This window comes from Cherax quadricarinatus, chromosome 3, assembly GCF_038502225.1.
Source record: "Cherax quadricarinatus isolate ZL_2023a chromosome 3, ASM3850222v1, whole genome shotgun sequence".
Taxonomy (NCBI): domain Eukaryota; kingdom Metazoa; phylum Arthropoda; class Malacostraca; order Decapoda; family Parastacidae; genus Cherax; species Cherax quadricarinatus.
This window is the reverse complement of record NC_091294.1, coordinates 34706316-34732693: the sequence shown is the minus strand read 5'-3', so window position 1 is coordinate 34732693 and position 26378 is coordinate 34706316. Positions and strand designations below refer to the sequence as shown.

Below are 26378 nucleotides of genomic sequence, written 5' to 3'. Positions count from 1 at the left end.
GGTGATGATGGTGGTAGTAGTGGTGATGGTGGTGATGATGGTGGTAGTGGTAATAGTAGCGGTGATGGTGGTGATGATGGTGGTAGTGGTGGTAGTAGTGGTGATGATGGTGATGATGGTGGTAGTAGTGATGATGGTGGTGATGATGGTGGTAGTGGTGGTAGTAGTGGTGATGGAGGTGATGGTGATGGTGATGGTAGTGGTGGTAGTAGTGGTGATGATGGTGGTAGTGGCGATAGTAGTGGTGATGGCGGTAGTGGTGGTAGCAGTGGTGATGGTGGAGATGATGGTGGTAGAGGTGGTAGTAGTGGTGATGGTGGAGATGATGGTGGTAGTGGTGGTAGTAGTGGTGAGGGTGGTGATGATGGTGGTAGTGGCGGTAGTGGTGGTGGTGGTGATGATGATGGTGGTAGTAGTGGTAAGGGTGGTGATGATGGTGGTAGTGGTGGTAGTAGTGGTGAGGGTGGAGATGATGGTAGTAGTGGTGGTAGTAGTGGTGAGGGTGGAGATGATGGTGGTAGTGGTGGTAGTAGTGGTGATGGTGGTGATGATGGTGGTAGTGGTGGTAGTAGTGAGGATGGTGGTGATGATGGTGGTGATGATGGTGGTAGTGGTGGTAGTAGTGGTGATGGTGGTGATGATGGTGGTAGTGGTGGTAGTAGCGGTGAGGGTGGAGATGATGGTGGTAGTGGTGGTAGTAGTGGTGATGGTGGTGATGATGGTGGTAGTGGTGGTAGTAGTGGTGATGGTGGTGATGATGGTGCTAGTGGTGGTAGTAGTGGTGAGGGTGGAGATGATGGTGGTAGTGGTGGTAGTAGTGGTGATGGTGATGATGATGGTGGTAGTAGTGGTGAGGGTGGAGATGATGGTGGTAGTGGTGGTAGTAGTGGTGATGGTGGTGATGATGGTGGTAGTGGTGGTAGTAGTGATGATAGTTGTGATGATGGTGGTAGTGGTGGTAGTAGTGGTGATGGTGGTGATGATAGTGGTAGGGATGGTAGTAGTGGTGAGGGTGGAGGTGATGGTGGTAGTGGTGGTAGTAGTGGTGATGGTGGTGGTGATGATGGTGGTAGTGGTGGTAGTAGTGGTGATGGTGGTGATGATGGTGCTAGTGGTGCTAGTAGTGGTGAGGGTGGAGATGATGGTGGTAGTGGTGGTAGTAGTGGTGATGGTGGTGATGATGGTGGTAGTGGTGGTAGTAGTGGTGATGGTGGTGATGATGGTGGTAGTGGTGGTAGTAGTGGTGATGGTGGTGATGATGGTGGTGATGATGGTGGTAGTAGTGGTGAGAGTGGAGATGATGGTGGTAGTAGTGGTGATGGTGGTGATGATGGTGGTAGTGGTGGTAGTAGCGGTGATGGTGGTGATGATGGTGGTAGTGGTGGTAGTAGTGGTGATGATGGTGGTAGTGGTAGTAGTAGTGGTGATGGTGGTGATGATGGTGGTAGTGATGGTAGTAGCGGTGATGGTGGTGATGATGGTGGTAATGGTAGTAGTAGCGGCGATGGTGGAGATGATGGTGGTAGTGGTGGTAGTAGTGGTGATGGTGGTGATGATGGTGGTAGTAGTGGTGATGGTGGTGATGATGGTGGTAGTGGTAATAGTAGCGGTGATGGTGGTGATGATGGTGGTAGTGGTGGTAGTAGCGGTGGTGGTGGTGATGATGGTGGTAGTGGTGGTAGTAGTGGTGATGGTGGTGATGATGGTGGTAGTGGTGGTAGTAGTGGTGATGGTGGTGATGATTGTGGTAGTGGTGGTAGCAGTGGTGATGGTGGTGGTAGTGGTAGTAGTAGTGGTGATGGTGGTGATGATGGTGGTAGTGGTGGTAGTAGTGGTGATGGTGGTGATGATGGTGGTAGTGGTGGTAGTAGTGGTGATGGTGGTGATGATGGTGGTAGTGGTAGTAGTAGCGGGGATGGTGATGATGATGGTGGTAGTGGTGGTAGTAGTGATGATGGTGGTAGTGGTGGTAGTAGTGATGATGGTGGTGATGATGGTGGTAGTGGTGGTAGTAGTGGTGATGATGGTGGTAGTGGTGGTAGTAGTGATGATGATGGTGATGATGATGGTAGTGGTGGTAGTACTGATGATGGTGGTGATGATGGTGGTAGTGGTGGTAGTAGTGGTGATGGTGGTGATGATGATGGTAGTGGTGGTAGTAGTGGTGATGGTGGTGATGATGATGGTAGTGGTGGTAGTAGTGATGATGGTGGTGATGATGATGGTAGTGGTGGTAGTAGTGGTGATGGTGGTGATGATGATGGTAGTGGTGGTAGTAGTGGTGATGGTGGTGATGATGATGGTAGTGGTGGTAGTAGTGGTGATGGTGGTGATGATGGTGGTAGTGGTGGTAGTAGTGGTGATGGTGGTGATGATGGTGGTAGTGGTGGTAGTAGTGGTGATGGTGGTGATGATGATGGTAGTGGTGGTAGTAGTGGTGATGGTGGTGATGATGATGGTAGTGGTGGTAGTAGTGGTGATGGTGGTGATGATGGTGGTAGTGGTGGTAGTAGTGGTGATGGTGGTGATGATGGTGGTAGTGGTGGTAGTAGTGGTGATGGTGGTGATGATGATGGTAGTGGTGGTAGTAGTGGTGATGATGGTGATGATGATGGTAGTGGTGGTAGTAGTGATGATGGTGGTGATGATGATGGTAGTGGTGGTAGTAGTGATGATGGTGGTGATGATGGTGGTAGTGGTAGCAGCGCTGGTCGATCCCCGAGGTATCAGCTCTGCCCCACTAACATAATATTAATGACCAAACTTCTGTATAACGTCAATTCACGTTGGCTTTATCCATGCCTTGTCTATTTATTTTTTATTCAAAATTATGTCATTCAAATTGTTAGACATCAGAAATACAAAAAAAAAACAAAAATAATTTAACCGGTAAAATTCTGGCCAATTTTTCAGAAAATGCTAATATTTTCTATGCTTCACTTACCGCATATAAAACTAACACTCCATTTTGTATCGCCGACAGTTCTAGGCCTTTCGTGTTGCAATCAACACATCATCAGGAGCTTGCACAGTTGCAGAAAATAGGAGGCATTCCAAATACATTCAGCTTGGAATTCCTCCTTTCTTTCTGCAACATTGCAAGATCTTGGTGATGTGTTGATTGCAACACGAAAGGCCTAGAACTGTCATTCAACTCATCCCCCCCATCGTGGTTGTTTTGCTTATAAAAGTAAATATGCGACTTTATTAGAGGCCTTGTCATGGACTGGGCCGCGGAGTCGTTGACTCGCGTAACACCCTCCAGGTATACTCCCTCCAGGTATACACCCTCCAAATATACTCCCTCCAGGTATACTCCCTCCAGGTATACTCCCTCCAGGTATACACCCTCCAGGTATACTCCCTCCAGGTATACTCCCTCCAGGTATACTCCCTACATGTATACTCCCTCCAGGTATACTCCCTCCAGGTATACACCCTCCAAATATACTCCCTCCAGGTATACTCCCTCCAGGTATACTCCCTCCAGGTATACACCCTCCAGGTATACTCCCTCCAGGTATACTCCCTCCAGGTATACTCCCTACATGTATACTCCCTCCAGGTATACTCCCTCCAGGTATACTCCCTCCAGGTATATTCCCTCCAGGTATACTCCCTCCAGGTATACTCCCTCCAGGTATACTCCCTCCAGGTATATTCCCTCCAGGTATACACCCTCCAGGTATACTCCCTCCAGGTATACTCCCTCCAGGTATACTCCCTCCAGGTATACACCCTCCAGGTATCCTCCCTCCAGGTATCCTCCCTCCAGGTATACACCCTCCAGGTATATTCCCTCCAGGTATACACCCTCCAGGTATACTCCCTCCAGGTATACTCCCTCCAGGTATACACCCTCCAGGTATATTCCCTCCAGGTATACTCCCTCCAGGTATACACCCTCCAGGTATACTCCCTCCAGGTATACACCCTCCAGGTATACTCCCTCCAGGTATACTCCCTCCAGGTATACACCCTCCAGGTATACTCCCTCCAGGTATACACCCTCCAAATATATTCCCTCCAGGTATACCCCTCCAAATATACTCCTCCCAGGTATACACCCTCCAAATATACTCCCTCCAGGTATACACCCTCCAGGTATACACCCTCCAAATATACTCCCTCCAGGTATACTCCCTCCAGATAAACACCCTCCAAGTATACTCCCTCCAGGTATACTCCCTCCAGGTATACTCCCTCTAGGTATACACCCTCCAGGTATACTCCCTCCGGGTATGCTTCCTCCAGGTATACACCCTCCAAGTATACTTGCTGCAGGTATACTCCCCCTGGTAAGCATCCTTCAGGTATACTCCCTCCAGGTATACACCCTCCAAGTATACTCCCTCCAGGTATACTCCCTCCAGGTATACACCCTCCAGGTATACTCCCTCCAGGTATACACCCTCCAAATATATTCTCTCCAGGTATACCCCTCCAAATATACTCCCCCCAGGTATACACCCTCCAAATATACTCCCTCCAGGTATACACCCTCCAGGTATACACCCTCCAAATATACTCCCTCCAGGTATACTCCCTCCAGATATACACCCTCCAAGTATACTCCCTCCAGGTATACTCCCTCCAGGCATACACCCTCCAGGTATACTCCCCAGATTTGCACCCTCCAGGTATATTCCCTCGAGGTATACACCCTCCAAGTATACTTCCTCCAAGTATACTCCCTCCAGGTATGCACCCTCCAGATATACTCCCTCCAGGTATACACCCTCCAAGTATACTCCCTCTAGGTATACTCTCTCCAGGTATACACTCTCCAAGTGTAATCCCTCCAGGTATACTCTCTCCAGGTATACACCCTCCAGTTATACTCCCTCGAGGTATATACTCTCTAGGTATGCTCCCTCCAGGTATACATCCTCCAGGTATACACCCTCCATGTATACTCTCTCCAGGTATACACCCTCCAGGTATACTCCCTCCAGGTATACACCCCCAGGTATACTCCCTCCAGATATACTCCCTCCAGGTATACTCCCTCTAGGTATACACCCTCAAAGTGTACTCCCTCCAGGTATACTCCCTCCATTTATACTCCCTCCATGTATACACCCTCCAGTTATACTCCTCCAGGCACACTCCCTCCAAGTATACTCCCTCCAGGTATACTCCCTCCAGGTATACACCCTCCAAGTATACTCCCTCCAGGTATACTCTTTCCATTTAAACTCCCTCCATGTATACACCCTCCAGTTATGCTCCTCCAAGTATACTCCCTCCAGGTATACTCCCTCCAGGTATACACCCTCCAGGTATACACCCTCCAGTTATACTCCTCCAGGTATACTCCCTCCAGGTATACACCCTCCAGGTATATTCCCTCCAGGTATACACCCTCCAGGTATACTCCCTCCAGGTATACTCCCTCCAGGTATACTCCCTCCAGGTATACACCCTCCAGGTATCCTCCCTCCAGGTATACACCCTCCAGGTATATTCCCTCCAGGTATACACCCTCCAGGTATACTCCCTCCAGGTATACTCCCTCCAGGTATACACCCTCCAGGTATATTCCCTCCAGGTATACTTCCTCCAGGTATACACCCTCCAGGTATACTCCCTCCAGGTATACACCCTCCAGGTATACTCCCTCCAGGTATACTCCCTCCAGGTATACACCCTCCAGGTATACTCCCTCCAGGTATACACCCTCCAAATATATTCCCTCCAGGTATACCCCTCCAAATATACTCCTCCCAGGTATACACCCTCCAAATATACTCCCTCCAGGTATACACCCTCCAGGTATACACCCTCCAAATATACTCCCTCCAGGTATACTCCCTCCAGATAAACACCCTCCAAGTATACTCCCTCCAGGTATACTCCCTCCAGGTATACTCCCTCTAGGTATACACCCTCCAGGTATACTCCCTCCGGGTATGCTTCCTCCAGGTATACACCCTCCAAGTATACTTGCTGCAGGTATACTCCCCCTGGTAAGCATCCTTCAGGTATACTCCCTCCAGGTATACACCCTCCAAGTATACTCCCTCCAGGTATACTCCCTCCAGGTATACACCCTCCAGGTATACTCCCTCCAGGTATACACCCTCCAAATATATTCTCTCCAGGTATACCCCTCCAAATATACTCCCCCCAGGTATACACCCTCCAAATATACTCCCTCCAGGTATACACCCTCCAGGTATACACCCTCCAAATATACTCCCTCCAGGTATACTCCCTCCAGATATACACCCTCCAAGTATACTCCCTCCAGGTATACTCCCTCCAGGCATACACCCTCCACGTATACTCCCCAGATTTGCACCCTCCAGGTATATTCCCTCGAGGTATACACCCTCCAAGTATACTTCCTCCAAGTATACTCCCTCCAGGTATGCACCCTCCAGATATACTCCCTCCAGGTATACACCCTCCAAGTATACTCCCTCTAGGTATACTCTCTCCAGGTATACACTCTCCAAGTGTACTCCCTCCAGGTATACTCTCTCCAGGTATACACCCTCCAGTTATACTCCCTCGAGGTATATACTCTCTAGGTATGCTCCCTCCAGGTATACATCCTCCAGGTATACACCCTCCATGTATACTCTCTCCAGGTATACACCCTCCAGGTATACTCCCTCCAGGTATACACCCCCAGGTATACTCCCTCCAGATATACTCCCTCCAGGTATACTCCCTCTAGGTATACACCCTCAAAGTGTACTCCCTCCAGGTATACTCCCTCCATTTATACTCCCTCCATGTATACACCCTCCAGTTATACTCCTCCAGGCACACTCCCTCCAAGTATACTCCCTCCAGGTATACTCCCTCCAGGTATACACCCTCCAAGTATACTCCCTCCAGGTATACTCTTTCCATTTAAACTCCCTCCATGTATACACCCTCCAGTTATGCTCCTCCAAGTATACTCCCTCCAGGTATACTCCCTCCAGGTATACACCCTCCAGGTATACACCCTCCAGTTATACTCCTCCAGGTATACTCCCTCCAGGTATACACCCTCCAGATATATTCCCTCCAGGTATACTATCTCCTGGTATGTGCACAAATAATCCAGTACTTATTACCTGGTACAAATACAGGTATAACAATACCGATGAACTATTGAATGAAGAACACTGCAACACTTGCGACTCTTAATTATTAGACGTTTCGCCCATTTGTATCAAGGCTGATAAGCTTATAACGTCATCTCTAGGCTAAATGACTAATTACTTCAAATTCTCTCTTCACATCTACGGTTTTTCTGAGAATTGAACTGATGAAGCCGCTGGATGGCGAAACGTTTCCGTGAGAAAGATACCGAAGTTTTGCACAAGTGACTTATCCATTACAAAATATAATTAATTAATGCTGTAAAAAAAAAATAAAAAATTAATTAACCAATAGCTTTTGCCAGGTTAATTAATATCCAATCTACCCAACAAATTCCTCACAATAACACCCAAAAAAATAATTATCACAAATAATCCTGGTGAAATAAGACTCACACTACTGCAGTAAGAACCTAGCACTCTCGCCCTAGTGATTTACAACCATCGCCCAAATTCTGCTCTCGCTACGCTGCCTGTTCCCGGAATTTGCAGCCAATATCCTCATTATTTGGCAGCATCAGCGGCGCCGGAGGCCTCTTTACCTCCTATCACACTCGACGCCATTATTGAATATAACATTAAAATGCTCAGGTAATTTTTCCCATCGTTAACGAGTGTTTAATTACGGCCCCGGTGCGAGGGCGTCCAAACACTGCTGGGGACACGCGGCCCCAGGGACCCTCAGTGTTATTATTATTATTATTATTATTACTATTATTATTATTATTATTATTATTATTATTATTATTATTACTATTATTATTATTATTATTATTATTATTATTATTATTATTATTATTATTATTATTTTTATTCTTCTCATTATTTTTATTATTTTATTTGTTATTATTATAATCATTATTACTATTTAAATTATTATTATAATTATAATTGTAATAGTTATTATTATTTTTTATATTATTATTGTAATTATTATTATTATTTTAGGTTATTATTATTATTATTATTATTGTTATATTATTATTATTATTATTATTATTATTATTATTATTATTATTATTATTATTATTTTTATTCTTCTCATTATTTTTATTATTTTATTTGTTATTATTATAATCATTATTACTATTTAAATTATTATTATAATTATAATTGTAATAGTTATTAGTTTTTTTTATATTATTATTGTAATTATTATTATTATTTTAGGTTATTATTATTATTATTATTATTATTATTATTATATTTATTATATAACCGAATGCTAATATAAAGTATCACTGCACTTCAGTGATATCCAGTGAATTCCTGATAATACAATTTCTTCCAGCAATATAAAATTACGTTTACGTAAATCTTCATAACATAAGCACTAGTAGAAAATATATCTGGAAAGTTGTACAGACGACTGAGACACAGAAGCTGTGTTAAAGACCTGTCATTTTCTCTCCAAGTGACACTCCTCCCACAAAATCTCTCCATTCTCTATCCCATCTTCCAAGCTCAATCGCCACAAAGCTCTTTTACGTAAGTCTAGTTATATTACGGTATGTAAAAGCGGAAACCTGACTGACTCCTGGTCGTGGTCAGTGCTTATCCACATCCACACAAGCAGCGCAGGACTACATGCAAGCGTGTTGTTGATTTTCAGAAGAATAAATAAGCATTTGTTCACAGGGAACACTATAATTTATATAATGCCATAAGTACTTTGTTTTTTGTAAGTTATACCGGAACATGGGACATGAGATTTTAAGATCGTTCTTTCAGTGAGTAAACAAGAGCCGCTCACACCCTGATTCGATATACTGTACGCTGGTTTTCATTAATCTTACATTTTTAACATAAGAGTATACACAAGTCGCATAAAATTATCCCGGATACATTACGTATACCGGCATACATCATACTCCTTCCATTACCCCTCCCTTTTCCCCTCTTCTCTCCCTCTCTTAGTCTCCCTCCCTCCCTTCCTCCCTCAACTTTGTATTATGATGTAACTACTCCACACACATCAACGTCCAACGAGGAGCTTAGAAACTACAAGTTATGTTTCCTTCCTGAGCTCGGGCACCCGACAAGGTGGAAAATCCTACATTTTTCTACTATTCCCGAGGTGTAATTGGTTGGTGTCAGGTTCAGCCATCCGTCTATGTCACGCCCCTTCCGTCAGCCTCGGCACGCAGCTGTGGTAGTGGTGGGGTAGTGGCGGTGTTGTGGTCTTGATGGTGGTAGTGGTGGTGGTGTGGAAGTAGTGGCAGTGGTGTGGTAACGGTGGTAGTGGTGATGGTGGTGGTATGGTAGTGTTGGCGGTGGTGTGGTAGTGGAGGTGTGTATTGTAGAGTAGTGGGTGTGGCGGTGGGAGTGGTATGGGTGTGGATGATGACGGAGGTGGTAGTAGTAACTGTAGTAACTGTAATAGTGGAATGGATTGTGATATTGTTAATGGTGTTGATGGTGGTGGAGGGTGAGTGTAGTCGTAGTGGTGATTGTGATAATGATTATGATGGTAGTCATGTTGGTAATGGTGACGGTCATGATAGTTGTGACATTGGTGATAGTGGTGATGGATATTTAGAGGCTAGTATATTGTGCACACCATATTCATTCTGTGAACGGTAGTGCAAGAGTATATGGATACGCAAAAGGCCTAGAAATTAAACCCCAGATGATTAACAGATATTCAATGGCCTAGAAATAAGGTCTCCAAAAGAGTTTACAGGAATACATCTGGATTTACAACATATCTATAATTGTCTTAACTGTTGCCAGCAGGTTTTTTAGGACATTTGCTTAATATATCTGGAATCTTATTTAGTGTAATTATCATGTGTGTGTCTGCCACACTACCAGAGGTACTTATCAGCAATCCTAAGCTTGGTTACTACATCAGTCAGTCTGTTCACATTGCAAGTTGCTTCGTAAACATGCTTATCTATGATCATGTTATCATAGCGAGTGACAAATCTGTTCAGTCTTGCTGCATTCCTAGGACATTAACTTTCATAATTTACTTCTCTCCCAACATTATTCGTAATGCTAGACACAAATATACCAAAGTTATATTCTACATTTTCCTTCTTCCTTCAGGGTACTTTCTTTGACTAATTTATCAACTTTATCATGAAGAAATAATTCAGCGTGTGACGGAATCCATTAAAGTCGCTCATTAATTCCTCTATCTCTGATTTTTTGAGTAACTATACGTAGTTTCTCCAGTGGTGATTGATGGTAATGGATCAGTTTGGAAATACTATTCCACCTTGGCGGTGATGAAGAGGAAGTGGTGAGCTCACTGCATTCCAGGTGTTCCAAAATTTTAGTGTCATTTCTCAGAAAATGTTGAAGAGGAAACATATAAGCTTTCTGGTACTGTTCCAGGGAATAAACTCCAGCATGTGGACCACTGAAAAGCTAAAGTATCAACGTACTCCAACGCACTCTAAACACCTTTCGACACTATAGAGCCTACAAAAAACTTTTCAACTATTCTAATGTACCGTAAATCTTCTTCAAACATTTCAAGGCACTTCCAAACATCTTCCAGCAACCCCAATGCAATCTTGACCTCCAGTCACTTGAACATTCCCATGACAGTCCACCTACACCACTATAGCCATTGACTACCGGCCACTCCAATACATTCTATATCTTCATTCTATACTTTATTAACACTCCAGATCCCAACACAGCCCCCAACAGCTCCGATCAATCCACCACAGTCACAACCCCTCCACCACAATTCTCACCACTCTATCCCAGCCTCATCATTCCACTACAGCCCCCATCATTCCACCACAGCCTCCATCACTAAGACCAAGTATCTCTCCCACAGGCAACGTGTTCGTCATCGCCGCCATACTGCTTGAAAGGAACCTTCAACAAGTAGCCAATTTTCTCATTGTGTCTCTGGCGGTCGCCGACCTTATGGTAGCTTGCCTGGTCATGCCTCTGGGTGCTGTGTACGAGGTAAGTATTGTGGTGGTGCTGTGCTTGTTATCTGGTGGTTCTGTGTACGAGGTAAGTGCTGTGCTGGTGTTGCGTACGAGGTAAGTTCTGTGGAGTTGTGCTGATGATTTGCTGGTGCTGAGTATGAGGTAAGTGCTGTTATGGTAGCTGTACTGGTGATTTGGTGGTGCTGTGTACAAACCAAGAGCTGTAACGGTGCTGTAAAGAAATACTATGGTGAACTGCATACGAGGTGTTTTGGTGGTGTCGTGCTGGTGATATGGTGTTGCTATGTACAAGATAAGGGCTGTGCTGGTGCTGTGCTGTGCTCCCTTGTACGAAGTAAGTACCGGGGTGGAGCTGTGCACGAATATGTTGTTGTTATTGCTGCTGCTGTTGTACTATTGTGGTGCTTTAAAATGTGCGAGTTCCAAAATATATAACGCGTAAAAAAGTAATGAGTACCAACATGTGAGACTATGTTAATGGAGATATGGCGCTGCTCAAGCGGACTCAACCTCGACAGAACTCACTCTCTCACCACCTCTAAGCAAGTAAGGGAAATGAGAGATTCGAGATGGATGCTCCTGCCTCTTGCAATCGCCGAAAGGTATCCACGTCTGCTGCTTTTTATGAGAGACTCTAACATGCCAGACAGCGACATCAACTCCACTCTGACTCACTCAGTATCACGGATACTGCATACAACCCAACAGTGCAGCAGTATTATAAAATGATAATTAGAAAAAAGAAGAGATGTGGTTACCGACGCAGGCTACGGACATTTCCTTAGAGACAGTCTAAAGGTATCCCTTCAGCGTAATACTAATCCTAAATTTAACATTAATAATTAATAAATAAATGAACATGCTATCACTAAATAATGTGCGAATGTATATTACGCTTACCTTAACCTAAGCTTTTCTAAAATAACTCAAACTAACTTGCCCTCTCCTAATATAATTATAACTTACCTAATGTAAGCCGTCCTAGCTTAACCAATTTTAACTTACCTAACCTAACCTAACCTAACCTAACCTAACCTAACCTAACCTAACCTAATGTAACCTAACCTAATCCAACCTAACCAACTTAAAGTAATGAAACTTAACCAACCCTAACTTACATCAACCTAACGTAACTGATAACTTAGAATAAAGAACATATCATTTACAAGTTTACAGGCAACATTAAGACACTGACATGTAAGAAAATGAGCGTGGCAAAATGAACGTGGTATAATGAACGTAGTATAATGAACGTAGTATAATGAACTTAGTATAATGAACGTAGTATAATGAGGTCATGTAAGAAAAGAGGGTCTTTCAGGACTGCTGACTAAACCTGATCAAACTTATTATAACTCAAACTTTGAGAAAGCTGTGGATTTTTTTTTTTTTACCTCTTGCCCAGGAGAAAGTTTCCAGCTGTGCCTAAGTCGTGTCCATATCGCACTTGTGCCGCTTCCTTTGACGAAGTTGGTACATATATCTCGTGTTCTTAGCGCTGGTGATGCATATATCGCCTACTTGTGAGACCGTATGTTGCTATGATGACAGCATGTGTGGGTAATGTTGGTGGCTTGTGTTTCTTGTACAGAATGCATGTATTTTTTCGTGTGTGCTGACAGCATATACTGTCTGTCCTATTGGAGAATATTTCTTGAGCTGACGTCGCATATATTTTTTTTTTTGTGCTGACGGAATATGCTGTTTATCCTCTTAGAGTAGAATTATGCTGATGGCAAGTATTGATTGTGCTAATGACATTTTTTTCTATACCGATCGTGTATATTTCTCATACCGATTGCGTATATTTCCTATACTGATGGTGTGCATTACTTATACTGATGTCATGTGTTTTTGTGTTGATGGTGACGAACAGACGGAACCAGGATCTATAGTCCTTTTCATTCTCTCTCTCTCTCTCTCTCTCTCTCTCACGACCAACACGTTAAGAGTCGACTCTCGACAGAGATGAGGAAAGACTCGACTTAATGATCACAAACTTGTCTTTCAATTTGGGGTACAATCACGTGGGAAAATTGTGGAGAGTGTTCTCATTACTGCAGCGAGTACAAGGTGAGAGTACTACACACACACGGTGAGAGTACTACACGCACAAGGTGTGAGTAGTACACACACAAGGTGAGAGTACTACACATACAAGGTGTGAGTAGTACACACACAAGGTGAGAGTACTACACATACAAGGTGTGAGTAGTACATACACAAGGTGAGAGTACTACACATACAAGGTGAGAGTACTACACACACAAGGTGAGAGTACTACACATACAAGGTGTGAGTAGTACACACACAAGGTGACAGTACTACACATACAAGGTGAGAGTAGTACACACACAAGGTGAGAGTACTACACATACAAGGTGAGAGTACTACACACACAAGGTGAGAGTACTATGCACATAAGGTGTGAGTACTACGCACAACAGGTAAGAGTACTATCTACACAAAATGAGATACATACGTACACAATCCAACAAACATACACACACACGTACACACACACATTTAATGAAGATACAAAATAATCTTGATAAATGGACAAAAATAGAAGTGGGAGAAAGGGAAAAAGAGAACATTGCTTTTATTTATTCTGTCATATGTTACGACCGACCACAAAGACACAGTAAAGAGAAAGATTTTCGGGGTGATTATATATACCATAAATTATCATTAGAAAAGCAAATGAAAGTGGTAATATGAATCTCTCATGCTGTACATTGGAAAATGGTTCTATATATATATATATATATATATATATATATATATATATATATATATATATATATATATATTTTATTTAAAGACAAAATACATTGACAGAACATTCACAAAACTACGATACAAAGTAAAACAACATAGGTAACTCAGAGCTACATCTCGAATACTTCGTCCAGCTCCCCGGCGGTGGGCCGCATGCCCAGAATGCTGCAGGCATTTCCTCTCTGGATCGCAACACTGAGTCTCTTGAAGAGGAAGCTGGTCGCCCTGTGGTCCTTTGTTTCTATGATGAGCTTTTTACCCAGCTCTATTAGGAACTTTAGAGCACACTTGCCCCATGATCCAAGGGTCTCTGACCCTATTGGGATGAAGTTATAGCAAGGGGGAAGGTCTTCATATTTGCGGATCTTCTGAGTCTCCCTGTGGCTGGCAGCTCCACCCCCTTCCACTACGGAGTATGGCAAGTAGGTGTCTGCCAATGTGGCGGCACATGTGTAGTCCCAGGCAATCAGCTTTCCATCCTTCCAAGGTAGCATAGTGGCTCCATCAGGACGCTTTAGACTTCCGTCAGACCTCTGCACTTGGGGTTCCCGTTGAGCTGGGCAACGGGCTGTGGCGAGGCTTCTCTTTATGATATCACTGACCTCCTCATGCCTGGCATACTTCTCTTCTGCTGTGTGACACACGAGACCATGAAGTCCGAATTGATCAGCTATCGCCCTGCCGCAAATACACCTATGTTCGGTGAGGATGGGGGCGGCTAGGCGAAGAGCAACACCAATCCGAATGGCCTGTGGGTCTAGTCGAGTGCCCAAGGAGGAATTGGGAACAGCAAACAGGAAATCTCTTGAGTGTGGTGCCTTCACTGCCAGGAGACGAGCTTTGTCCTTTCCTGAGGCGTTGGAGAGCATTGTGTTGGCGATTTTTTCCATGATCGGTTTGTCCCAGTGGGACTGTTTGTGTTCTTTGGGAGGAGCTGGTCTACTGGAGGAATCTGTAAGGGTGTCCCACCGAATCGCTGCTTCAGTAAACCTGGGGTCTTGAGCTCCTACCATGTCTCTCAAGCGTTCGGGAACAATCTTCTTGACTAAAGCACTGAAAGCCAAACATGAAGACAGAAAAGCAGGTAAAGCAACATGCGTTGCTTTGCGCACCCCTATACCTCCCAGTCGTACTGGGAGGGTTGCCTGATCCCATTGCTGATCCTCTAGTGACAGGTTCAGTGCCTTCTTAAGGGTTGACCTCAGGTGTGCGTCATATTCGTCGAGTGTTGGGTTGTCAAAAGAGGGTGCACACCTGAGGAAGTGAGTCTTGGAATAGTAAGGCACCTTGTGAGGAGATACAGAGCATCATGGGCATCAAGATTGCTTATTCTCTCCTCCATTCTCATCAGGTCATTCAATTTGTCCTTGAGGACTGTGTCGATGGCCAGGTGACCCAGCGGTGCTCCCAAGAGGGTAATGTTGGACGGAGTGGTGGTAGAGACTTCTGGGAGGATTCTTCGCACAGCATTGATTATTTCCTGGTTTGCTGTGATGATTTCACACTTGGAGGGATTGAGGATGAGTCCCAAGTCTTCTCCCTGTGTTTTCACCAGTTGTAGGTCCCCTACCAGGGACTCTTCAGTACCTGCCAGAGTGCCATCATCCAGGTACCAGATATTGAGCTCGCTGCTTAGGCTGGAAGTTAGTTCTCTTACTGCCAAGCAGAAGAGAAGTGGAGCTAGTGGGTCACCCTGCTGAACACCTTCTGATGAAAGAATTTCATGTTCTCCAAACAAAAGAATTGAGGGTTTGCTGTAGCCGGCTGAAATGAAGGGAAAAAGACTGGGGAAGCGATTCCGAACAGCTGGCAAGACAGCATCTCTCTTTACCATATTAAAGACATTTCTAAAGTCAAGTTTGAAAATTTCAGAAAGGGCTTAATTTTAAATGAGTTATTGCTAATTGACCAGTTTTACATATTCGGCACGACATATATATATATATATATATATATATATATATATATATATATATATATATATATATATATATACATATAAATATGTGTGTGTGTGTGTGTGTACTCACCTAATTGTACTCACCTAATTGTGGTTGCAGGGGTCGAGACTCAGCTCCTGGCCCCGCCTCTTCACTGATCGCTACTGGATCCTCTCTCTCTCTGCTTCCTGAGCTTTGTCATACCTCTTCTTAAAACTATGTATGGTTCCTGCCTCCACTACTTCACTTGCTAGGCTATTCCACTTGCTGACAACTCTATGACTGAAGAAATACTTCCTAACGTCCCTGTGACTCGTCTGAGTCTTCAGCTTCCAGTTGTGACCCCTTGTCCCTGTGTCCCCTCTCTGGAACATCCTATCTCTGTCCACCTTGTCTATTCCCCGCAGTATCTTGTATGTCGCTATCATGTCTCCCCTGACCCTTCTGTCCTCCAGTGTCGTCAGTCCGATTTCCCTTAACCTTTCCTCGTACGACATTCCCTTGAGCTCTGGGACTAGCCTTGTTGCAAACCTTTGTACTTTCTCTAACTTCTTGACGTGCTTGACCAAGTGTGGGTTCCAGACTGGTGCTGCATACTCCAGTATGGGCCTAACATACACAGTGTACAGTGTCTTGAACGATTCCTTATTAAGGTATCGGAACGCTATTCTCAGGTTTGCCAGGCGCCCGTATGCTGCAGCGGTTATTTGGTTGATGTGTGCCTCCGGTGATGTGCTCGGTGTTATGGTCACCCCAAGGTCTTTCTCCCTGAGTGAGGTCTGTAGTCTTTGTCCACCTAGCCTATACTCTGTCTGCGGTCTTCTTTGCCCCTCCCCAATCTTCATGACTTTGCATTTGGCTGGATTGAATTCGAGAAGCCAGTTACTGGACCACATGTCCAGCCTCTCCAGGTCTCTTTGCAGTCCTGCCTCATCCTCGTCCGATTTAATTCTTCTCATCAACTTCACGTCATCTGCGAACAGGGACACTTCAGAGTCTATTCCTTCCATCATGTCGTTCACATATATCAAAAATAGCACTGGTCCTAGAACTGACCCCTGTGGGACCCCGCTCGTAACAGGCGCCCACTGTGATACCTCTTCACGTACCATGACTCGTTGCTGCCTCCCTGTCAGGTATTCCCTTATCCATTGCAGTGCCCTTCCTTTTACGTGTGCCTGATCCTCCAGCTTCTGCACTAATCTCTTGTGGGGAACTGTGTCAAAGGCCTTCCTGCAGTCTAGGAAAACGCAATCTACCCAACCCACTCTCTCGTGTCTTACTTCTGTTACCTTGTCACAAAACTCCAGGAGGTTTGTGATACAAGATTTGCCTTCCATGAACCCATGCTGGTTTTCATTTATAATCTTGTTCCTTTCCAGGTGTTCGACCACTCTCCTCCTGATAATCTTCTCCATGACTTTGCACACAGTACATGTCAGAGACACAGGTCTGTAGTTTAGTGCCTCGTTTCTGTTTCCTTTCTTAAATATGGGGACTACATTAGCTGTCTTCCATTTCTCAGGTAGTTGCCCAGTTTCAAGGGATGTGTTGAAGATCGTGGTTAGAGGCCCACACAGCATCTCTGCTCCTTCTCTAAGGACCCATGGGGAGATGTTGTCCGGTCCCATCGCCTTTGAGGTGTCAAGGTCACTTAAGAGCTTCTTCACCTCCTCCTCAGTTGTTCGTATGTCATCCAACACTTGTTGGTATATTCCCTCTTGATGTTCCCTTCTGTGCTGTCTTCCCACAGCCCTTCCTGTCTCTACTGTAAAAACTTCCTTAAATCTCCTGTTCAGCTCCTCACATACCTTCTGATCATTTCTTGTGAGTTCTCCACCTTCTGTCCTTAATCTGATCACCTGGTCTTTGACTGTTGTCTTCCTCCTGATGTGGCTATACAACAGTTTCGGGTCAGTATTGATTCTCGATGCTATGTCATTTTCATACTGTCGCTGGGCCTCCCTCCTTACCTGTGCGTACTCATTCCTGGCTCTGCGACTGATCTCCCTATTTTCATGTGTTCTCTGCCTTCTGTACTTTTTCCATTCTCTATTGCACTTTGTTTTTGCCTCCTTACACCGTCGGGTAAACCAGGGGCTCGTTCTGGTCTTCCCGTTGTTACTGTTGCCCTTGGGAATGAACCTTTCCACTGCCTCCTTGCATTTTGTTGCTACATATTCCATCATTTCATTTACTGGCTTTCCTGCCAGTTCTCTGTCCCACTGGACCTCCCGCAGGAAGTTCTTCAACCCTATGTAGTCCCCTCTTTTATAGTCAGGCTTTTCCCATTCTACTCCTGTTATTCTCTCCACTTGCAGCTCTACTATGTATTCAAAGCACAGAACCACGTGGTCGCTAGCTCCTAGGGGACTCTCATACTTGATATCCTCAATGTCTGAGCTGCCCAGGGTGAACACAAGGTCCAATCTTGCTGGTTCATCCTCCCCTCTCACTCTGGTAGTGTCCTTAACATGTTGGTGCATGAGGTTTTCCAGCACCACGTCCAACATCCTGGCTCTCCATGTTTCGGGACCCCCATGTGGCTCCAGGTTTTCCCAGTCAATCTCCCTGTGATTGAAATCCCCCATAACCAGCAACTTTGCTCTGCTGGAGTGAGCTCTTCTTGCCACCTCAGCAAGTGTGTCCACCATTGCTCTGTTGCTCTCTTCATATTCCTCTCTTGGCCTCCTGCAGTTCTGTGGTGGATTATACATACACACACTGTGTGTGTGTGTGTGTGTGTGTGTGTGTGTGTGTGTGTGTGTGTGTGTGTGTGTGTGTGTGTGTGTACTCACCTAGTTGAGGTTGCGGGGGTCGAGTCCGAGCTCCTGGCCCCGCCTCTTCACTGATCGCTACTAGGTCACTCTCCCTGAGCCGTGAGCTTTATCATACCTCTGCTTAAAGCTATGTATGGATCCTGCCTCCACTACATCGCTTCCCAAACTATTCCACTTACTGACTACTCTGTGGCTGAAGAAATACTTCCTAACATCCCTGTGATTCATCTGTGTGTGTGTGTGTGTAAATATACATATGAAATAACATCACATTAAACAGGTGATATCGCAATATGCAAAATAACCACTAGGAAGAAAATTGTGAAATTCCAAGCGCTTTCGTGATTCCACTATTTTTTTCACAGTTGTTATTCTGCATATATATTTATATGTACTCCATAAAAATAAAAGCTATAGGGAGGTACCATCTCCAGAACTGGACTGGGGGCCCTCATCCTCAGAGAAGACAATAAACGTACCTCAGGGAAAACTCAAGGCTCTCCCCTGAGCTGTTTGAAAGCAATTTTCTCCTGCCTCCCCCTATATTCTATGTGAACTTTATTTACATACAGAATACATTGACAAAAAAGCACAAACATGAATACATTGGTACAATATAACAAAGATTATGAGTCTCCACCATCTCCGAGACCGGAAACGAGCCCAGTCAGTAGCAAGCATTTCCCCTCTGGATGTCCACGCTGAGGCGCTGGAACATGAAAGTGGCTGCCCTCGGGTCCCTAGTGGTGTTCATGAGTCTTGAAACGTGTGGCATTTTTTCCTCATGATCCCAAGGTCTCTGATTCCACTGGGACAAATTGATACTGTTGGCCGATCTTGTACTCCTCCTTGTAATCTTGTACTCCTCCTTGTGATGAGCAGCTCCTCCCTGTCGCCCGACGCTGTGATGGATGTAGGTGTCAGCCAGCGTCGACACGCAGGTATAGTCTCATGTTAAGAGCTTCTTCCAAGGATAGATGGTGATCCCATCAGGGACGTTTGCTGGGTTGTGAGAACTGCCTTGCTACAGCTGGACATCCAGCAGTAGCAAGGATTATCTTTATGATGTCATTGACTTCTTTGTGTCTTGCGTGCCAGCCCTTGGCTTTGGAGCAGTTAAGACCATGTAAACCATATAGATCGGCTTGCACATCTCCGAAAATACACGTATATTCGGTGTGGATCGGGACAGCAAGGCGAGGAGCCATTGCAATACGAAGATTCTTAGGGTTGAGGCATGTTCCCATTGCCGAGAAGGGAACTGTTTGGAGGAAGTCCCCAGAGTGAGGTGCGCTCACAGATTGGAGATGGGCAGTCTCCCTGTCTTATGTTACAGCCCTATGCATATTGGTAAGCACTTTTCCGGCTATGATGGCCATCTCAACTTGACAGTTTGTAGGCCTGTGCTACACTAGGTTTCGGTGCTAGAGCAGCAAGTGTCTCCCATTCGATGACAGCACTGGCGTAGCTAGGGACCCGCATTCCTGATGAGTCACTGAGGTTCTCCTGAAGAATATGTTTATATATATATATATATATATATATATATATATATATATATATATATATATATATATATATATATATATATATATATATATATATATATATATATATATATATATATATATATATATATGTCGTGCCGAATATGTAAAACTGGTCAATTAGCAAGAACTCATTTAAAATTAAGACCTTTCTGAAATTTTCTTTTTTGCGTTTGAAGATATATTTTTTTCATTAATGTTAATGTAAAAAATTTTAATTTTGCACCAAAAGAATCTTGGAAAATTTACCTAACCTTATTATAACAAGAGCAATTTATTTTAGCCTAACCCAACTAAATATATTTTAGATTTGTTTACAGTAATTTAATATTAAACAAACACAGTGAAATATATTTTTTTCGTTTGGTTCAGAATGATTTTGGCGAAATTATTGCATACACAAATTTTCGCTTGTCGTATATGGCAAGATAAGCGTTGCTATTTAAGCCAAGATCGCAAGTTCTACCTATTCAGCACGATATATATATATATATATATATATATATATATATATATATATATATATATATATATATATATATATATATATATATATATATATACCAGTACAGAGTGTCATGCTGAAAAAACTATTTAAAACATTTTAATTCAAAGCTTCAGTGATACATATCCGATATAAAATGCAAAATGCCTCGCTCAAAAAATATCGGTTTGATTACTGTTTGACAGTTCTAAGACACAGAATATACCCCATGTGTATATATCTCAGTGAACTGGTGCAGAAAGTTTCCTTTAATTCTTTCTTTAGAGATTAGAGCATTGTTGATGTTAGTGTTCAGGCAACCTTAATGGGTGTCCTGCAGGTGATAGAATTTACAGGGAAGAACTAAGTTCATTTTTAAGATTCAGATCATACACATCGAGAGACGTATACGGCTTAGTATGTATTCATTAAGAGTTTTCTAAAAGTCGTACATTGATATGGTGAAGGGAGTCGTTTTAGTGAAAATGGTGTGTGATACCAACAGGCTGTATTTTGAAGTGACCAAAATGTCTTTTACCAAACCTTCTTTTGGATTAATCTTGTGGGAAATCTGAAGAACTGATATGTAGATAGAATGCAAAGACACGAAGGCCGGATAGCTGAATTTTGAATTTCGAGCTGGGAAGTGGGATGCTGGTGAAGAACTGGTGTGTCACTGAATCGCGATGTCCGTTTTCTTCTGGAAACGTGTCTTGGTTAAGTGTGTAGATAAATTATATAAATAAAGTATATAGATAAAGTATGTAAATGAAGTATATAGATAAAGTACTGAGGAAGCTTTTCGCCAAGAGTGATTACTCCTTGAATTACGCCTGTGTCTTTCTCTGTGCACAATCTTGTGGAGAGTCGAGTGTGACACCAGCAGTTGATGGCGTAGTAATGACGTAATGCTTCCCCCGACCTGACCTAATTATTTCACGATGGCATGACCAAACACCTCCACCTGAATTCATATTTTATTCGGACATGACTTCTGTCTGACCTGTCCCATAACCCCTGTACCCTATTTGACCCATGTGGCACCTTAAGTTGAACTGGCTCACTTACTAGTCAACTGAGTATTGACTTGTAAGTAGACCTGTCGGCTAAGTTTTGGTTCGACCTTTAACCTGGCTTGTCAACTAAACTGACATTTTCTGATTCACTAAACTGCATGCGGCTTAAACTCAGTGAAAACCAGTCCTGAAACCAGCAGGCCGGTGTACTACGTACAGTGACATGGCGGCCTAATAAGATTCTTCCACGTGAACATTAAAATGGTATAAAATACCGACAGGTATTGTTTCAGACTATGGAACAATACTCTTCTCCAGACTGAGGGACTGACCACCTCAAAACTTCAAGGGTGATGGACTGATTACATCGTCTTCAAGTCTCTTCTGCTTCTATCGACTTTTCTGTACTCGACTGAAGAAGCCTACTGTGTAGGCGAAACGTTTCGAAATAAAGATACCTATCGGTTGCATATGTGTCTTACCTAACAAGATTCTTCCATCTTGTTAGTGTATTTCTATACATACTAGAAAGGTCAGCAGTAGCCACAAATGCAGGTTTTAGGAGACAACCCTCACACCTGAATATCTGTGGTAAGCTTTAGCTCAAGTCCCTTCAAAACCGCTATGAAAGACTCCCGAAATCGTGGAGATTTTACTGAGCTGAGTAGGGTTCTAACCCATTGGCTTGTCAGTTAAATCCCGATTTGGCCCCTGGTTTGACTAGTCAACTGAGTCTTGACCTTGCCAACGAGCCTGACTTTTCAACTGAGTCATGATTTGACCTCCGATCAGACGCTAGCGAAAGGCTGTTACACTCTAGACGTGACCACTAGTTGCTGACATTTGACTTCTGACTATCATCAACAAATAACTTTTCTTCGTTGTGATATTGACTTTATACAGGGTGTTTCAAAGAGATTGACCCAATTTCAAAGCAGTATATTTTAAGATCGGGTCCATCACTTTGAAACACCCTGTACTATAGCGCCGTAACTCTTTGTCTGCTCAGACCGGACTCAGAATCTGGGGTCAAATTCATGGTCTGAGACCTGTCTCTCGGTCTAGTCAGCTGACTCGGTCGGCAGCCGAGTTTTTGGGATGCCAGACCCTTCATTAGGTAGGTCCCGTGATGCTGGTGAGCGGTTCCTAATCCGAGTCAATGAAGTTGTCCTTCTGTTTGTTAGTTTATTTTTTTTTTTTGGGGGGGGAACAATTTTAATTGCCTCCCATTTCCCCAGGCATTGTATGACTCATACGGGTTTAACGCTTCCTCACGATCATAAAAAAAAAAATTGCGACGCCAGATGTATATATTATCATTATTATTATTACTATATACATGGCAATTCTCTAAACCCCTAGGAGTCATACATCGCCCGAGAAATGGCAGGAAATAAAACTGGAATATAAGGGTGGCATTAATTACTTCAATGACGACTCCTCTGCAAGGTGCTTCCCTTCCTCCCCCTTGAAGCATGTCTCTGTGTCAGATACATATATATAAATATATATATATATATATATATATATATATATATATATATATATATATATATATATATATATATATATATATATATATATATATATATAATATATATATATATATATATATATATAAATATATAAATATATATATATATATATATATATATATATATATATATATATATATATATATATATATATATATATATATATGTCGTGCCGAATAGGCAGAACTTGCGATCTTGGCTTAAATAGCAACGCTCATCTTGCCATATAGGACAAGCGAAAATTTGTGTATGCAATAATTTCGCCTAAATCATTCTGAACCTAACGAAAAAAATATATTTCACTGTGTTTGTTTAGTATTAAATTATTGAAACAAATCTAAAATATATTTAGTAGGATTAGGCTAAAATAAATTGCTCTTGTTATAATAAGGTTAGGTAAGTTTTCTAAGATTCTTTTGGTGGAAAATTATAAATTTTTACATTAACATTAATGAAAAAATATATATAAGAGAAAATTTTAGAAATGACTTAATTTTAAATGAGTTCTTGCTAATTGACCAGTTTTACATATTCGGCACGACATACATACATACATATATATATATATATATATATATATATATATATATATATATATATATATATATATATATATATATATATATATATATATATATAAATATATATATATATATTCAAATATATATATATATATATATATATATATATATATATATATATATATATATATATATATATATATATATATATGACACATACGAAAGAACCCACAGTCTAGGAGAATAATATAGACGTACTTCAGAAAAAAAAATTCTGGAGATTTCTCCCAGGAGCTGTTAGAGTAAATTCTTCACGTACCATCCCATATAAAAATATATTTGGAAAAAGAACAAGATGTGTGTCATGACACAAGCTATATCACCAACTCGGTGGTGGTCCGTGTGCCCAGAATGCTACAGGCATTTGCTCTCCTGATGCAACACTAAGTTTCGTGAAAAGAAAACTGGTCAATCTGAAGTCTTTGGTTTCTGTGATGAGTTTGTTATCCAACTCTCTGGGTGCTTACTTGCTTCAAGCTTCAAGGATCTTTAATCCTAGTGGAACGAAGCTATAGCATGGTAGCAGACCGCTGTATTTGTTGATCTTATAGGTCTCAAAGCACTGTAAACAAGTGTCAGAGAGTGTAGACGCAGAGGTGTAATCTCAAGCATTCTGTTTACCGTTTTTTCCAGGTAAAATATCAACTTAGTGTTGTTTATACCAGTTGAATTTCCATTTTTTGAAGCAATGTAATCTTATCTCGTTTGTTCGTGGTGACTGCCGGTAACGCAAGCACAACTAGTTTTGAGTATAGGTAAGTGTGTGTGAATGTCAAGTTAATTGCTTTATTTACATCGAGTCTATTTCTGGAGCAGGTGAGCTAAGTAGTTATGTTCGTTGCTTGTAAGATGAGCTTAGTTTGTGGGTCTAGAATACTGTTGATTTTTTCAATATATTTCCGCACTCTTTGTCTTTCAGTATCAGTTCTGCTCTCTTTATTGTCCTCTGTGAATAAACAGCAATAAAATAATTCATGAACTTTCCTTCAGCTGTGGCTATTTCTTATTTTACATATATTTATGTATATATATATATATATATATATATATATATATATATATATATATATATATATATATATATATATATATATATATATATATATATATATGTCGTGCCGAATAGGCAGAACTTGCGATCTTGGCTTAAATAGCAACGCTCATCTTGCCATATAGGACAAGTGAAAATTTGTGTATGCAATAATTTCGCCAAAATCATTCTGAACCTAACGAAAAAAAATATATTTTACTGAGTTTGTTTAGTATTAAATTACTGTAAACAAATCTAAAATATATTTAGTTGGGTTAGGCTAAAATAAATTGTGTTTGTTATAATAAGGTTAGGTAAGTTTTCTAAGATTCTTTTGGTGCAAAATTAAAAATTTTTACATTAACATTAATGAAAAAAATATATCTTTAAACGTATAAGAGAAAATTTCAGAAAGGACTTAATTTTAAATGAGTTCTTGCCAATTGACCAGTTTTACATATTAGGCACGACATATATATATATATATATATATATATATATATATATATATATATATATATATATATATATATATATATATATATATATATATATATATATATATATATATATATATATGTCGTGCCAAATAGGCAGAACTTGCCATCTTGGCTTAAATAGCAACGCTCATCTTGCCATAAAGGACAAGTGAAAATTTGTGTATGCAATAATTTCGCCAAAATCATTCTGAACCTAACGGAAAAAATATATTTGATTGTGTTTGTTTAGTACTAAATTATTGTAAACGTATTTAAAATATATTTAGTTGGGTTAGGCTAAAATAAATTGCTCTTTTCATAATAAGGTTAGGTAAGTTTTCTAAGATTCTTTTGGTGCAAAATTAAAATTTTTTACATTAACATTAATGAAAAAAATATATATTTAAACGTATAAGAGAAAATTTCAGAAAGGACTGAATTTTAAATGAGTTCTTGCCAATTGACCAGTTTTACATATTCGGCACGACATATATATATATATATATATATATATATATATATATATATATATATATATATATATATATATATATATATATATATATATATATATATATATATTTACAGGAAGGCGCCACGCCCTTAGGGTTTATGCAGCTCCTGTAAAATTTGAGTTAATATGGTATGATCCAAGGAAGAAGACAAATAGTTTAGTCTCTTGGATCAAGATGCGCTTCATCATTATGATCAAAGAGTGAAGCACTCTCGTGGGTCACCTCTGACCATCAACTACTCGTCATGAAACATTCAGAAAACATGAAGATAAAATATCTCCCCTGAGGGACCCACTAGCGTCCTCCCCCGTGACTGGCAACCATGTTAGGTAAAAGGACGCAAGTGCAATTAATGCGGCATTTTATTGAGGCAGCAAAACGTTGCCACAATAAAATGTCACATTAGTTGCACTTTTACCTAACATATTGTCAGTAATTCTACCAATATTATTGTGAAGGCTTACTCAGCCCTGTAATAACTTCAGACAGTATTACCAAGGCTGGCTCCTCCTCAGGAAAATTAATGAATAGAAAAAGAAATAATAACAGACAAACATAAACACTTTATTATATAGAAAATATAAAATATAAAACACTTAAATATGATATATTAATCCTACATTAAAGAAAATGAAAAATTAAAAATATAAATGATAACTGAATTCAACGCTAT

At 41.6% G+C, this 26378-nt stretch overlaps 1 protein-coding gene across 1 annotated transcript in view; it reads left to right on the top strand.

Moving 5' to 3' along the window:
• The window catches only part of LOC128684062 (5-hydroxytryptamine receptor-like), a 606485-nt gene that overhangs the window by 510639 nt on the left and 69468 nt on the right, over nucleotides 1-26378 (top strand). The window contains exon 4 of the mRNA XM_070093582.1: nucleotides 10897-11030. Coding sequence (XP_069949683.1) covers nucleotides 10897-11030 — 134 coding nt within the window. The remainder of the gene's footprint in view (nucleotides 1-10896; nucleotides 11031-26378) is intronic.